The sequence below is a fragment of the Podarcis gaigeae genome (genome assembly GCF_964106915.1).
Source record: "Podarcis gaigeae genome assembly, chromosome: 3".
NCBI lineage: Eukaryota > Metazoa > Chordata > Lepidosauria > Squamata > Lacertidae > Podarcis > Podarcis gaigeae.
This window is the reverse complement of record NC_139680.1, coordinates 106,089,146-106,103,920: the sequence shown is the minus strand read 5'-3', so window position 1 is coordinate 106,103,920 and position 14,775 is coordinate 106,089,146. Positions and strand designations below refer to the sequence as shown.

The window sequence follows — 14,775 nt, the reverse complement described above, 5'->3', positions numbered from 1 at the left end:
TGAGCCGTTTAAGCCTTTATAGGTCAAAACCAGCACTTTGAATTGGGCCCAGAAACTAATCGGTAGCCAGTGCAATCGGACCAGGATTGGTGTAATATGCTCAGACCGCCTTGCTCTGGTGAACAACCTGGCTGCTGAATTCTGCACCAGCTGAAGTTTCCAAACTGTCTTCAGAGGCAGCCCTACATATAACGCATTGCAGTAATCTAACCTTGAGGTTAGATTAATAATAGTAATAACAATAGCAGATTTTGCATGAAACTTCTCAAGAACAGTTTGTAGCCTTATGAAGCTTTGCCCTCGGGTGGGAAAAATATTGCGCCTGGGAAAGGGAAGTGGGAGTCAACAGACACTCAAGGAATAGTTTCGGAGAAAAGGCTTTTATTTCTACCATCCATGAACTGGTAGGAGCAAGTGTGATAAGTCACAAAAAGTATGCACGAAATTCACAGACATGTGCACAAGCATATATACCCCTTTCCAGTTCCCTCCTCCTTTCTCCTCCCTCAGGAGTCCTCTGAGCATGAACAGAAAGCTGTCTTGGGGCTATTGTTGCCTCTTGGCACCCTTCCCAGGAAAAGGGTTTCAGAGTGTTCAGATATGTTTCAATCTCTTGTTCTGGCATGGTTCCTGGACAGAAAGTAAGTTGCAATGTGGTTCTTTAGCAAGGCCAGAAGGCATCAGAAAGGCCTGAGAAACAATGGACTGTGTTCCCTACCTTTGTTGCAATATTTTTAGTTACAGCAAGCGGAATGTTTCTGATGCTTAGCTAATGCCTTTTAGCTGCTGAGAAAAATGATTTTGAAAAGCTCTGAGAAGCTTTGAGCCTGCTTTGGTGGGGGGGGGGGGGGACTTCGGGCCTAGGTGAGGTCACCTGTCCTCACCTTCCTTCATTCACTTTCCTTCAAGTTGAGTTGGCAGTTGCGGTGCTAGAATGAGCCACAACATTATTCAAGTGACTTCAGCAGGCATTTCAATTTTTAGTTAAGTATTTTTATTTATTTGATTGGGGGAGACAGCTGCCCCCACTGGCTATAGCCCATACCCCCAACCAGTTGGGTTTGACATGCCAGTGTCTAGCCTTATTACCTGATGCAACTAATCCCTATGTTGACTGAAAAGTAGGTTGGTAATAGTTGGGGTCACATCCATAAAATGTTGGTGCTGTATGTGTTCTTCATTCTGCATCTGGTTCTCCTTCTTTCCAAAGAGCATTGCTTCAAGCTACAGTGAAGCTCAAAGTTTTCCCCATTGCTACTAGAAAAGACAACTGCAATCTAAACAAACATCACACTTGTTTTAAGAGTTCATCTTCATATTAAAACCATAGCTGTGTTAACCAACGGGGACACAAGGATGTGACCTGAGGACTGCATAATTAGAGAGCTTTGGGTTAGCTATGATTGGATTTGAAATTAGTGATTAGCATGTGATAGACCTACTTCTGAAAATGCCAGGCTCCCCTAGCTGCCTTCTGGAGCTCGTTTTTAGAAAAACGGTCATTGTTCCCGATTGCGAAGGTACTGAAACTGCAAGAGCTTTAGCACAGCTGGGGGGTAAGTTTAAAACGTATTGTGCTTCCATTTCATAGAGTGTTTAAAAGTATGTTTTAATGTTAACATAAAGTTAAGGTTGAGTATGTTTTTGGTAATTAATTGGCACTAAACTTACATGCATCACAAGATTCTCTAAGAGCAAGAGATAAAATTCAATGCATTTAGGCAGACATTAGGCAGCAATCACACACATGCTTACCTGGAAGTAAATCCCATTGAATTCAGTGGTGCTTACTTCTGAGAAGACATGCATACGATTGCACTGCATCTGCATTTTGTCTATACCTTGGGATTTTTATTGCCAGCTTTATTTATTGGTTTGTTACAAAGTATAATAAATCGAAGTACTGGGGAGAAGAAATGATCCTTGACTGTGAAAGGAATAGAAGAATAAAAAGACTCTCCTATGGTTTTTGAAAAACTTTCTTATTCAGTCAGAATTAAATGGAATTTCAGTACAGTATTCAGAATCCAAGGATGCAAAAAAGCTGACATCTCCCCTCATAAAACCAATAGCAAGCCTCTCACAGGTTTCCCAAAAAAAGTAAATTTGTTTGTTGGATATAATCTTATATAAGGTCTTTTAAGCACATCTGAAATAAATCAATTCCCTTTATTATTTGAACATTTATCAGTGTGTACAGATATATATATATAGAGAGAGAGAGATTTAGGTTGCAGTTCTATACTAACTAACCTGAGAGCAAGTCAGATTTATCTTAACGGGGTCTCCTTTTGAGTAGACGTGTATTAATTCCATAGTTGGCATATTAAAGATGCAAACCAGAAACCAGCCACAGGTAAGCATTATTAAAGCCTGACTGGTTTAAATGGAAAAGAGCGAGCAGATGCTTAATACTGGGATAGGGAAAAATATAGGTCTTTTGAAATGTGTAATATTTGTGCATTGTTTCTAAATGGTCTCTCGTCCAAATTTTGATCAAGTTCACACACTTGCTCAGGCATAAGACGATTCCTTAGAGTGGGTCACATCGCTGGCTCATCTAGCACAACAATGTCTGCACCAGAGAGGGGGAAATTGTGGTCCTCGAGATGTGCAGTGTTTGTTCCCGTCTGCCCTAGCCAGAACAGTCAAAGGTGAGGGATGATGATGATGTTTGCAGTTGTGTTCCAACAGCATCTGAAGGCCCACAAATTGCACTGACTGGCAGTGGCTCTCCAGGGTTACAGTTAGGGGTCTCCCCCCCTTTCCTGAAGATGATAGAAATCAATCACTATTTCCTATGTTGCAGCATATGCAGGGGGCCCAAAAATAATCAAGACTTACAATTATTTGATTTGGCTGGATTATGCCCTAAGATAATACAAAAACATACATAATACGGGCATGCAAGCATCCATTTTACTTGTATGCCACCTTTCCATAATTAAAGCCATGCTCAGAGTGGCTTACAGCAAGGGAAAAAATCACATAACTCCAAATGTAACAAAAATAGTCATAAGGAATAAATAACATATCAAAAAGGACGCAACCAAATCAAACCGTTTCCACACAAATCATAATAAGAGCTAAAAGAAAGATACCCAAAATTAATATCAAAGACAGCAACAACCCCCCAACAAAAACCCCATAATAATTCCTCAACCCAAGAGTCTAATACAGGCTTCCTCAACCTCGGCCCTCCAGATGTTTTTGGCCTACAACTCCCATGATCCCTAGCTAGCAGGACCAGTGGTCAGGGATGATGGGAATTGTAGTCTCAAAACATCTGGAGGGCTGAGGTTGAGGAAGCCTGGTCTAACAGAGTCATGACTGTCTTGATATAAGTAAGGGCCACAGAAATCAACACAATTTACTTCAAAGTAAAGGCTGCTTCAGTTTGTTAATTACCTTCATTCTGGGCTGGTAGGAGTTGGCGTTCAACATCTGGAGAGAATGCCATGGGTTCGCCAAATACGATAAAAAGCTTATGTTTTATTTGTAGTGTCTGCCTTTTGTTGTTTTTTTAAAGCCATTTTTGATGCTGTATTTTAATGTATTTCCGACTGTCTTTTATGACATGTTGATTTTAAATGGCAATGAGTCACCCTGAATAGTGCAAGGGCAGAACACACCTGCCAGGCCGCAACTGGCAATGTCTCCCTGCTCCCTGCCACTGTGGCATCTTTTCTCTATGCTAAATGCAGTACGTTATCCTAATTTCCTTTAGGTTTTTCTCAAATGATTTGCCTCCTATGAACTCATGATTTTTTTGCTATATTTTTCACCTCACTTTTTAAAGAACTGTTGTTTTCGAAAGTGGCTCATATCAGAGAGAGGGGAGGGATAGAGAGGCCCTTCCATCAGGCTTACAAACAAAAAAGGCCAGGCATGGGAAGGAACAGGAGGGTGGCAGGAAAAAATTAGATCCTTGTAAGTCTCTGAATCCTTCAAACTGCTTAACTCTGTGTTTGAAGCAGTATAAGCCGAAGTCTGATGTGCCCTGTCATCCCGCTGTGACTATTTCCTACCTCCAAATCCTTTATGGCTTATCATCTGCCTTGAATTATTGGCGCTCCAAACGAATTACAGTAATTCAAAATCAGTACTTCCAGTGCGTTATGGTTTCCAATGCTTTCCCCAAATGCAACAGAAAACAGCACTGGCTTTTGACAACAGTCGACAGCATCACATTGCTTTGTTGTTCTGTTTACTAGAGGGACACAAATGAGTAGCCATTGGCGCCTTAAAAATAAAAAAAAAGAGTATTGATGCCCAGCTGACGACTCCTTTCCTCCTATAACATTTTGCAGGCTCCTAACACTTGCTAATGTGCTAATAAATCAATAAATCCCTACACCCTGATGCCCTCTAGATGTTGTTGGGCTCCGCTTCTCATCAGTCCCTGCCATCATGCCCAAAGGTCCAGGATGGTTGGGGATTGCAGTTCAACAATATTTGGAGGACACCACGTTGTAGCGTATGGGTGGCCAGTTGGCAGCCAACAAACCTGATCTGATGTTAGGATGGGAGCCTGACAGGCTCAGAATACAAGAAGGGACTTAGCTTTCTCTTCTGCCATTGTACAGTGGTACCTCAGGTTACATACGCTTCAGGTTACAGACTCCGCTAACCCAGAAATAGTGCTTCAGGTTAAGAACTTTGCTTGAGGATGAGAACAGAAATCGTGCTCCGGCAGCACAGCAGCAGCAGGAGGCCCCATTAGCTAAAGTGGTGCTTCAGGTTAAGAACAGCTTCAGGTTAAGTACGGACCTCCGGAACAAATTAAGTACTTAACCTGAGGTACCACTGCATAGGCGTCTCCTTTACCGACAGTCATGTTTGTAGGGATAGCTGAGTCCCTCAGCAAATCGACTGGGGAAAGTTGATCGGCCTTCTCCCAGCTCAGGAAGTCTGTTCCTGAAGAAGCCCTTCAGAATACAGTAGGACAACTGTTCTATAGATGTGACCATTAAACCAATATATTCCATGAAGTGCAAGTTATTGAAGTCACTTAAAATCCATTTCCCCCCAGGGCGTAGCAATACTGGCCCAAAGTGGAACAATAACGCCATTGTACTTCTTTCTTCCATTGGAAATAGGAACTGGATCATCTGACTCACTGGAGAGCTCACATGCTAAATTATTCAAGACCATGGGATAGTTTTGTTTCGGGTTTTTTGGAAACACCAAAAGCTCTTTCAAGATGCTTTGACTGGACTTGGAAAAAGAATACCCAATGTGTTTAAGGAGCATGGATTCAAACAGAAAAGAAGGTAAAGTATCTACTGAAACAAGAGATTAAAATATTGTCATAGGATGCAATCTCATTGGCACTCTACTCAGCTGCATTCCTGGAAGTGTTCTTGGTCCCATGAAGGCATCCACTAACAGAAGAGGAGATTTCCCCCCTCCCCTTATGTCCTGCAGACCTCCCTGATCTCCGCAAATCAGCTGCAGACTGATTTCACAAGAGGAAGTTTGAGGTGGCTTGCGGAGATGCAGATGAAAGGGGGAGCTGGCAAAACCACTTCTCCTCTTCCAATAGCAGGTGCCTTTACTGAATCAAAAGCTTCCATGAACGCAAAGGCATAGGCTGGATTCCATTTATATTGTTCTCACTCACAAACAAAAAATATATACATACTAGAATACAAAACTTGGATTCAAAAGCAGTAGTACCTAAGGGTTATATACTGGCGGAGGAGCAGCAATAATCCCATTGTGTAGCCTATAGAAACACATCACCCTGATGTGCAGATAGCTCATACATGGGAGCCCCACGTAGACACTGAACTGATTTCAACAGTGCAGTTCATAAAGGGCCCCTCCAGGTGTTGATTTATTGTGCATTCATTATGGTTTGTTCTCATGATGGTATTAGGGTGCTTATATGCAATTCTCCTTTCAATTTTTGCCTGCAAAAGTTCTGGGCAGACATACTGCTTTGTTTCCAATCACTGTGATTCATAGTTCCTGTCTGAATTCCTACAAGCCTGAAATATACTCAGAGTCGCAAAGTGATTTCATGCTCTTTATTCAGCTCATAGTGGTGAGGAGGAGTGAATGAAAGTCCCCTCAAAGTATCTGCTTTATATACATTATTTTCACAATGGGCTGCACATGATTGGCTAATTCCGGAATTCTACTGTAAGCCAATCAGGTTGTGGATTCACTTCTATCTGGAGCATGATTGGGTGGTTCCTGCCAACCAATCATACTGCTGCATTGTTCTAGGACCAATCAGACTGCTGCATTCTGAATCCTATTGTTCTAGGACCAATCAGACTGCTGCATTCTGAATCCTATTGTTCTAGGACCAATCAGACTGCTGCATTCTGAATCCTATTGTTCTAGGACCAATCAGACGGCTGCAGTTTGGATCCTATTGTTCTAGGACCAATCAGACTGCTGCAGTTTGGATCCTATTCAACTCAGTACATAACAAAGCCCCTCTTCCAAGTGCTTTGTTTTGGTGGGTGTATTCTGCAACAATGCCTTTAATGCAATAATAGTGCATTAGCAGTGGATTTAAACTGGACCATCCACACTTCATTCAGCTTTATTAGTTGTTCTGCATTGCTTCCCCAATGTTACTGGATTCCTCCTGTCTGGAAGGTCGTTCTTTCCCTAAAGTGTAACAAAAGTGGGACAAAAAGCAAAATGAAAGCCCAGAACTTTTGTGGTATGAAAAGTTATGGGATTTCAGCAGGAAGCTCTGGGACATACTGCATACCTATTGCAGACAAAGCAGTATACTTACCTCAAAACTTCTGCTGATGCCAATTATATTGACTGTATGGTCAGATATAGCTGTCTGTGAGCCCAGACAACAAAAGGACATCTGGAGGGGCTGTAACTTTTCATTGCACAAATGGGTGCACCTAATTTGACTCTGAGCACTAATGGCCTAATTTTGAAGAAAACAACTACGCTTGACACCGAGAGTCTCCCCTCCAAAGTTAAATTTGTGGCGATTCCCAAAACAGATAGGCAGGAAAATCATTTGCATTGTCATGCTTCTGTTGGCTAGATATGTACATTTTATATGACAATATTCACATGTGCTACAAACAGCCCTGTGTGTTCTTTGTAGTGTTGTGCATGGAAATGTCAAAACAGACCGAATGAACAGACGCAGCTGTTGATCTTACCTCACTGGACTTTTCAAATGGAACGCTAACCACATGGTATAGCTCTGAGCATGGCAGGGTCTAATTTCTATTTGAGAAAAAGGAGCATTATTTCTAGAATTAAATGACACTGCTTCACAGGAAACGGTTGGGAGGCACGAGCAGGAGGTGCTTATTTTTTTAGCGGTTATATAAGATTATAACTGTGCATCCTGCAAGCCCCATTCCCTAGTACTAGCTGAAGTGGAAATTAATTTCAGGATGCTTTGAATCAACTGATGCCCTCCAAGGAGTAAAAGTGCTCATTTGGTGTCACAGGAAGAGTTAGACAAAACTGGTACCCAGCCCTGTCATCCGTGTTGTGTGTTCCCTTGGTGTGGGCAGGTGTTTAAAAATGATCAGCAGTGAAGGATTTAATTTTTCAGGTGTTTAATTCATGCTGCCTTTCTTGTGCTATTATGTGTCGCTCGTGTGTCTTACTTCTCATTTAGGCAGGGTCAAACTAAATGTGATACGGCATGCTTGTTCCCACCCCTTTATTTATTAAATTAGCAGCTGTGGAAGAGGAGTAGAAAGATAAACTGTTGTTTTCTGTCTCCTGTTTCTGCCTCTCACTTAGAAATTACTTCATCTCTGACTGAAAGACGGCATCAGCATGTAAGCAAAGAGTTACAGAGGTGTCCTGCTTTCCTAAGGAAACCCAGGCCCTCTGAGGTTTATGATAATGAAAGGAAGGCTGTATGACCTCAGGGTCTCAGTGTCCTAAGTAAAAGGCAACCATATTTCATGCACAGTTAAGGCAAATTCAATAATAACCCCTACCCCACCCCACCAATATACCTACACACCTTTCCCGAAGGCGGATAATTACACACAGCCAGATCTAGATTTCATTTGACATGTACTTTATTGTCATGGCTTCTTTGCAATAATTGTGGGAACTGTAAGTTAGTGAGGATAGTTGGGCTTCTCTTAGAACTCCCCCCTCCCCAAATAACTACATTTTCCAGGATTCAGTAAAGTGGGGTTTGTTAAGGTTCTCGAAGCATTGAGTTGTGTTCACAGGTGAGCAAAAACAAAATAATAAATTGGATTCAAGAAAGCCAACCGATAGAAGCAATATTTTCTTTAAAAAGGGATGGGGATCCCTTTGAATAGAAGACCAGCTGTGCTGGATCATGCCAATGGTTCAAATTTTGGGTAGTAAACTCCATTACAACACTGCAGCCCTATGCATGTTGACTCAAAAGTGTCAGAGCATTTGGGATTGCAGCCTAAATTTGTGACTGAGGAACCTATCAGCCGTGTTGGCAGGAGGGAAGCTCTTCCAGGATGGTGTCACTGCATGTGAGCCACCATTTTGGAGGTGCCATCGTTAACAACAGCACTACTGAAGAGTCACATGCCCACACATACTCTCTGGGCTAATGTGGTGGGATTCCCATTGGACAGTTAAAAGTCCAACACCACTTCTAGCTAAAACAGATCCTGGATTATCCCAAAAAGAAATCTCTCACTTCTAATATTATTACAGTATAATGATTCCCTGCCCCTTTTTCCCCTTACATTTATATGATGCCTTTCTTCTATCAATCATGCAAAAAACCCGAAAGTGTTAGGCCTAGTAATAATAATAATAATAATAATAATAATAATAATAATAATAATAATTTATTTATATCCCTCCCTCCCCAGCCAAAGCCGGGCTCAGAGCGGCTAACAACAATAAAAGTTAGACAGCATTCTAAAATCAATTCATTCTAAAATCAATTCAAAATCAAATTAATGGCAACCATTGGGCTAGAGTTCTGTGAGGATTACCAAAAGAGGGGGTCAGACTGCCTTGGCCAAAGGCCTAGTGGAACAGTTCTGTCTTGCAGGCCCTGCGGAAAGATGTCAAGTCCCGCAGGGCCCTAGTCTCTTGTGACAGAGCGTTCCACCAGATCGGGGCCACAGCCGAAAAAGCCCTGGCTCTGGTTGAGGCCAGCCTAACCTCCCTGTGACCTGGGACCTCCAAGTTGTTTTTGTTGGAAGATCGTAAGGTCCTTCGTGGGACATACCAGGAGAGGCGGTACCGTAGGTACGAGGGTCCTAGGCCGTATAGGGCATTAAAGGTTAAAACCAGCACCTTAAACCTGATCCTGTAAGGAGTCTCGCCATGACATTCTGCACCCTCTGGAGTTTCTGGGTCAGTCTCAAGGGCAGCCCCACGTAGAGTTACAATAATCAAGTCTGGAGGTGACCGTCGCGTGGATCACAGTAACAGTGGCGTAGCGTGGGGGGTGCAGTGGGGGCCCGGCCGCACCGGGCACAACATCTGGGGGTTAGGGTTAGGGGGCACAAATCCACAGGTTAGGGGGCGCAAATTCATGGGTTAGGGGGCGCAAATTACTTGCCTTGCCCCGGGTGCTGACAACCCACGCTACTCGACTGCACAGTAAAGGGGGAAAGGTATTCAACAGTGTCTTGGGCCAACACTACCATTAATATATTTACTGAATAAATATGCAGCATGTTAAGTTGTGGGTGAACATATCAAGACGACACAGCAATTCTTCAAACAGCTCTTGTTTATTCACAGGACAGGACAGAACTGAACTGAAGGGTTCAGTCAACCTGCTTATATAGAGCTCCAGTACAATGTAACTTTAACAATTTTCTAAAACTATCCAATCACTGAACGTCACTTTCGACCCCTTGTTTGCATAACTATCAACAGTATCCGCCTCCTGGCCCAGGGTGAGAACTTCAGTACATAACACAGCACATCGTTATGTAGATGGTCACCAACATGGATGGTTTTAAAAGAGTATTGGGCAAATTTATGGAGGATACAGCTCATAATGGCTACTAGCTATGCTAGCACGGATTCTGAATACCTGTTTCTGGAAGCCGCAGGGGAGGAGAAGGCTCCTGTGCTCAGGTCCTCTTGCCGGTTTCCCACAGGCATCTGGTTGGCCGCTGTGAGAACAGGATGCTAGACGAGATGGGCCATTCACCTGGTCCAATAGGCTCTTCCTATGTTCTTAACACATTACAAAATCAGTTATTCCATAGCTTTTTACATTTTAAACCCATAACTAATCATACATAGCACCTGTATAGCTTTCCATAGCTATAACGTGAAACTGAACCATTGGTACAATTCGGTGCTGAAATTCCTCTGCTTGTAATTGTGGTAGCTTGTGCAAAATTATTAGAATGTGGCAGCTTCAAAGCAGGACTCTGTGTTCCAGAAAAGAGACAGGTTTCCACCTAAAGTGGACTGCAAATCACTATGCCCCCATTTTATATATAGCAAGCCTAATAAGTCCCGTTAATTGACTGAAGCTCTTTATTCCCACAGGAGAAACTGAAACTGTGCCAGTGATTAACCCTGCAACACAGCTTGCCCAGGTAAAAATGAGCAACTTGCTCTGAATAATCCCAAACATTTAAGGAATTAGCGAGGCTTTTGATAACTCTATGTAAAAAATCATAACACATCAGACTAGCCAAACAGAGACTTGGTTTAAAACCTTAATGCTATTAATAGCTCCCCAAAATATCTGACATTGAAAAGCCACTTCAACAGATGTTCTGATACTTAACCCTTCTTCAATTTGGGGTTAAATAATCCGGAATAAATATTACATTCTGGTTTTGTTTTCATGAAGTCTTAGGCCACATTTGCATTTTACATTTAAAGCAGTATCATATCACTTCAAACAGTCATGCCTTCCCTGCAAGGAATCCTGGCAACTGTAGTTTGTTAAGAGTGCAGAGAGTTAGACATTGAGAAGTGGGAGTCATTAATCCTTACCCTTTGGGGAAAGGTGAATGCTCTCAAAATGAATATTATTCCCCAATTTATTTATATTCTGAGAGGACTTCCAGATTTTATATCCGGATCATACTTCCAAAAGATAAACTCCGTGTTTAGGAAATGCCTCTGGGGCTCAAAAATACTGAGAATATCCCTCTCTCCCCAACCTGTTCCATATTTTGCCCGACCAAAGGTGGCAACCCTAGCTTCCAAAGAACCCTGTGGTAAAAAATGTTCATAGGACATCACTGTGATGTCATTTGATTGACAGGCAGGCAGCTCCACCCACCTGGCAAACTTGGCCCGCATGGGGTGGGTTAGGGTTAGATGAGAATCTGACCTCACCCCCTGGGCTAAAGAAGTTCTCTACCCCCGATGCAAGAGCAGGTGCCTGCCATGTTTGGCTTGGTAGGTCACAAGAGGTTCAGGGCTGGTCAAGATCTAAGGAGATCTCTATTAGCATTTGCAGATTACGGGGGGGGGGGCAATGGTTCTATTTCTGGTCCTCATAGTCTTGGAAACATGGAGCCAGGTTCTTTAAGGTATTCGTTTGGAAGGAACGTGGTATGAATGTTCAAGGATCAGGGCTTCCTCAATGGGGGACATTGTCAATGCTTTGTTTATTTATCGGTCTAGGAACAGATATAGTCTGTTTGTATGTCTAAAAAGCAAACAGGATTCTGTCCAATAAAAGAACAAAATAAAAGCAATAAGGGGAAACGTAATCATATTGCTTGTCAGTAAGAGCTTATTTCATAATATTGCTGTTTATTTAAACATATAGGCAGCATACAAAAATTAAAGACTGAAGCAGGTCCTGCATGCAGAATTGCATCTAAAGGTAGAGACAAGGCACATTGTGGAGGACAGGAAAGGAATAAGGGAAAGAGGCTAATTTGGGAAGAGGCAAGAGGAAGAAGTGTGTCTTGAACGTAATGCCCCTGTTCTCTTTCCACTGACTTCTCAGTGCCTGCTGAAAGAGACGACTTCCTCATCCAACAAGCCTTTTAAGTAGAGGTCTTTTCCAGACTACATCTGTATTGGAGCTGTTTTTAAGATGCTTTCACAATTTTAAAACATGTAATGATTTCTTTTGTGTGTTTGGTACCTGGGTCTCCTGTGGGAGAAATCTAATAAAGAATAAATAAAAAAACAGTGAGTAAAATCAGGGTGGAAAGGTATTCAAGTGTCAGGAGAAAGAGACACAGGTAGGGAGCACAGAGGTTAAATCTGAGGTTAAAGTGGAAGGTTGGCATCTATAATAAAAAACAAGGGGGGGGGGACTATAAGCTCAGTGGTAATAAGGCATCTGCTTTGCTTGCAAAAGGTCTCTGGTTCAGTCCTGAAACCCTGGAGAGTTGCTGCCAGTCAATATAGACAGTATGGAGTTAGATGGGCATATATTCTATAAAGCAGCTTTATTTGTTCTTATGTAATCCATTTCTGCAGCATTAGCGATGATCATGAATTCTGGTTCATTTAGTTGCAGGCTCTGGCTTCTGAACTGAAAACCGGTTTCACCGAAGCAATGCAGGAACTATCAAGGATCCAGCATGGAGAGTATGCTCTTGAGGAGAAGGTCCAAAGCTGCCGCTGTGCCATGGAGGAGAAAGTGGCAGAGATGAAGAATTCTCTTAATTGTTTCAAGGTAGGCCATGTCCATTGACAACCAGCCCCTTTTTCAAGGGAGAGAATTAGGCCTGCTTGAAGCAGAGAGAGAGAGAGAGAGAGAGAGAGAGAGAGAGAGAGAGAGAGAGTTGCCTCGTGACATCTAGCACATGTAGTGTTATGTACTGAAGTTTTCACCCTGGGCCAGCAGGGGGATACTGTAGATAGTTATGCAAATAAGGGATCGAAAGTGACGTTCAGTGATTGGATAGTTTTAGAAAATTGTTACAGTTACGTTGTACTGAAGCTCTATATAAGCAAGCTGACTGAACCCTTCAGTTCAGTTCTGTTCTGGCCTGTGAATAAACAAGAGCTGTTTGAAGAATCGCTGTGTCGTCTGATATGTTCACCCACAACTTAACATGTAGAATGCAGAAATACTGGCTGTAATAAATTAATTACTGCCAGGCATATTCCCCAATGTATTCTGAACATATTAAGTTCTTGTTGGCATCCATCCGCCTCGAGAGACAATGGAGTGTTCCTTCCGGGAGGTGAAGTGAAACCGCAGGGTCAGCATCACTGAAAAGAGCTTCAGTGCAAGTCTGGGGGTGCAAGCCTGGGTGGTGTTTATGGAGGTCCTGGACTGCCCAGATGATGACCCCCCCACCTCCAGCCACACTGATGTGGTCCCAAGGAAAGCAGAGCAATATGCTTGGCACCAGCTTAGCTGCTGATGTTGCCAGAAGGAGGTGTACAAGACACCATCCAACTATTTTAGGGACTCCACTCTGGATTTGTGTAGGGTTTACTCCATGGGTAGGCAAACTAATGTCTGGGGGCCGGATCCGGCCCAATCGCCTTCTAAATCTGGTCCGGTCCAGGAATCAGTGTGTTTTTACATGAGTAGAATGTGTCCTTTTATTTAAAATGCATATCTGGGTTATTTGTGGGGCATAGGAATTCATTCATTTTTTCCCTCCAAAATATAGTCCAGCCCCCCACAAGGTCTGAGGGACAATGGACCGGCTCCCTGCTGAAAATGTTTGCTGGCCCCTGGTTACTCCTTAGCCTTTTCTTCTCCTGAAGATATCCCACAAGGCAGTGGAGGTTTAGGGTCAGAGTTTTCCTTCTCCTTGATGATGGGGGCTACCTTCCCAGATTGATGACCCCATCTGCCTCTAGTTGGAGGTAATCAGCAATAAGCACATGAAAGCAGCAATCTAGTCTGATTTTGTCCCTTGTGTTATTCCAGATTAGTTATTACCAAGGTGCTATACCTCACTGTTATAAACCTTGACTCCTAAATCCTTGTCCTTCATGAGACTGGGCAAAGCGGAAGTCTCATGCAGGGCAATAGAAGAAACAAGCTGCAAGCTAGCTGCCCTCTCTAATTTTAAACTTGCCCTCACTCTTTATGAGGTGAAAGGACTCCAGATACATGCAAACAACTCTTTTTGTACTTAAGTACCACAGGTACAGGGGACGCAGGTGGCGCTGTGGGTTAAAGCCTCAGCGCCTAGGACTTGCCGATCGAAAGGTCGGCGGTTCGAATCCCTGCGGCGGGGTGCGCTCCTGCTGCTCGGTCCCAGCGCCTGCCAACCTAGCAGTTCGAAAGCACCTCCAGGTGCAAGTAGATAAATAGGGACCGCTTACCAGCGGGAAGGTAAACGGCGTTTCCGTGTGCGGCTCTGGCTCACCAGAGCAGCGATGTCACGCTGGCCACGTGACCCGGAAGTGTCTTCGGACAGCGCTGGCCCCTGGCCTCTTGAGTGAGATGGGCGCACAACCCCAGAGTCTGTCAAGACTGGCCCGTACGGGCAGGGGTACCTTTACCTTTACCTTTTACCACAGGTACACTGTTCTGTTTGGCCATTCATTAGCCTCAGTGAGAATAACAGCACTTTTTCAAACAACAACAACAATACTGTACCTTCTGGTAAATCAATCAATCAATCAATCAATCAATCAATCCATAGTTGTTTGCATTTCATAAGGTTAGGATATTGCACCCCAATTCTGCACATGCACTTGTATGCTCAAGATGCTTCAGGAAAAGATCTACTGTTCTTAACATATGTTGCTATCATTTGTCTTTTTAATCAGGATGAGCTCAGTGATGCCAAGTCCATGATTGAGGAAATCAGTGCCAAACAGGAGGAAATGCAGCAGAAGATTGAACAGCTGCAGCAGGAGAAGCGGAAAGAATCTCGCAAGCTGAAAGCAAAGTAA

The 14,775-nt window shown here is 43.1% G+C and overlaps 1 protein-coding gene and 1 long non-coding RNA gene across 7 annotated transcripts in view; one reads left to right on the top strand and one right to left on the bottom strand.

Moving 5' to 3' along the window:
- The first annotated feature begins 1,121 nt into the window (after positions 1 to 1,121).
- ARHGEF33 (Rho guanine nucleotide exchange factor 33) overlaps positions 1,122 to 14,775 on the top strand; it is a 29,267-nt gene continuing 15,613 nt past the window's right edge. For 3 of the 6 annotated variants that reach the window (XM_083733263.1, XM_083733260.1, XM_083733262.1), the window contains exons 1-5: positions 1,269 to 1,556; positions 5,100 to 5,273; positions 10,477 to 10,526; positions 12,419 to 12,583; positions 14,650 to 14,771. In XM_083733263.1, coding sequence (XP_083589389.1) covers positions 5,237 to 5,273; positions 10,477 to 10,526; positions 12,419 to 12,583; positions 14,650 to 14,771 — 374 coding nt within the window. In that variant the 5' untranslated portion in view covers positions 1,269 to 1,556; positions 5,100 to 5,236. Of the gene's footprint in view, positions 1,557 to 5,099; positions 5,274 to 10,476; positions 10,527 to 11,719; positions 11,855 to 12,418; positions 12,584 to 14,649; positions 14,772 to 14,775 lie in introns of all 6 variants that reach the window. The other 3 variants (XM_083733264.1, XM_083733261.1, XM_083733265.1) reach the window with 3 other exon arrangements.
- Positions 4,120 to 4,912, bottom strand: LOC310842206. Its single transcript, XR_014562997.1, has 3 exons — positions 4,796 to 4,912; positions 4,508 to 4,567; positions 4,120 to 4,242 (listed from the first exon to the last, which is right to left on the bottom strand). It is a non-coding gene; the product is annotated as an uncharacterized lncRNA (long non-coding RNA).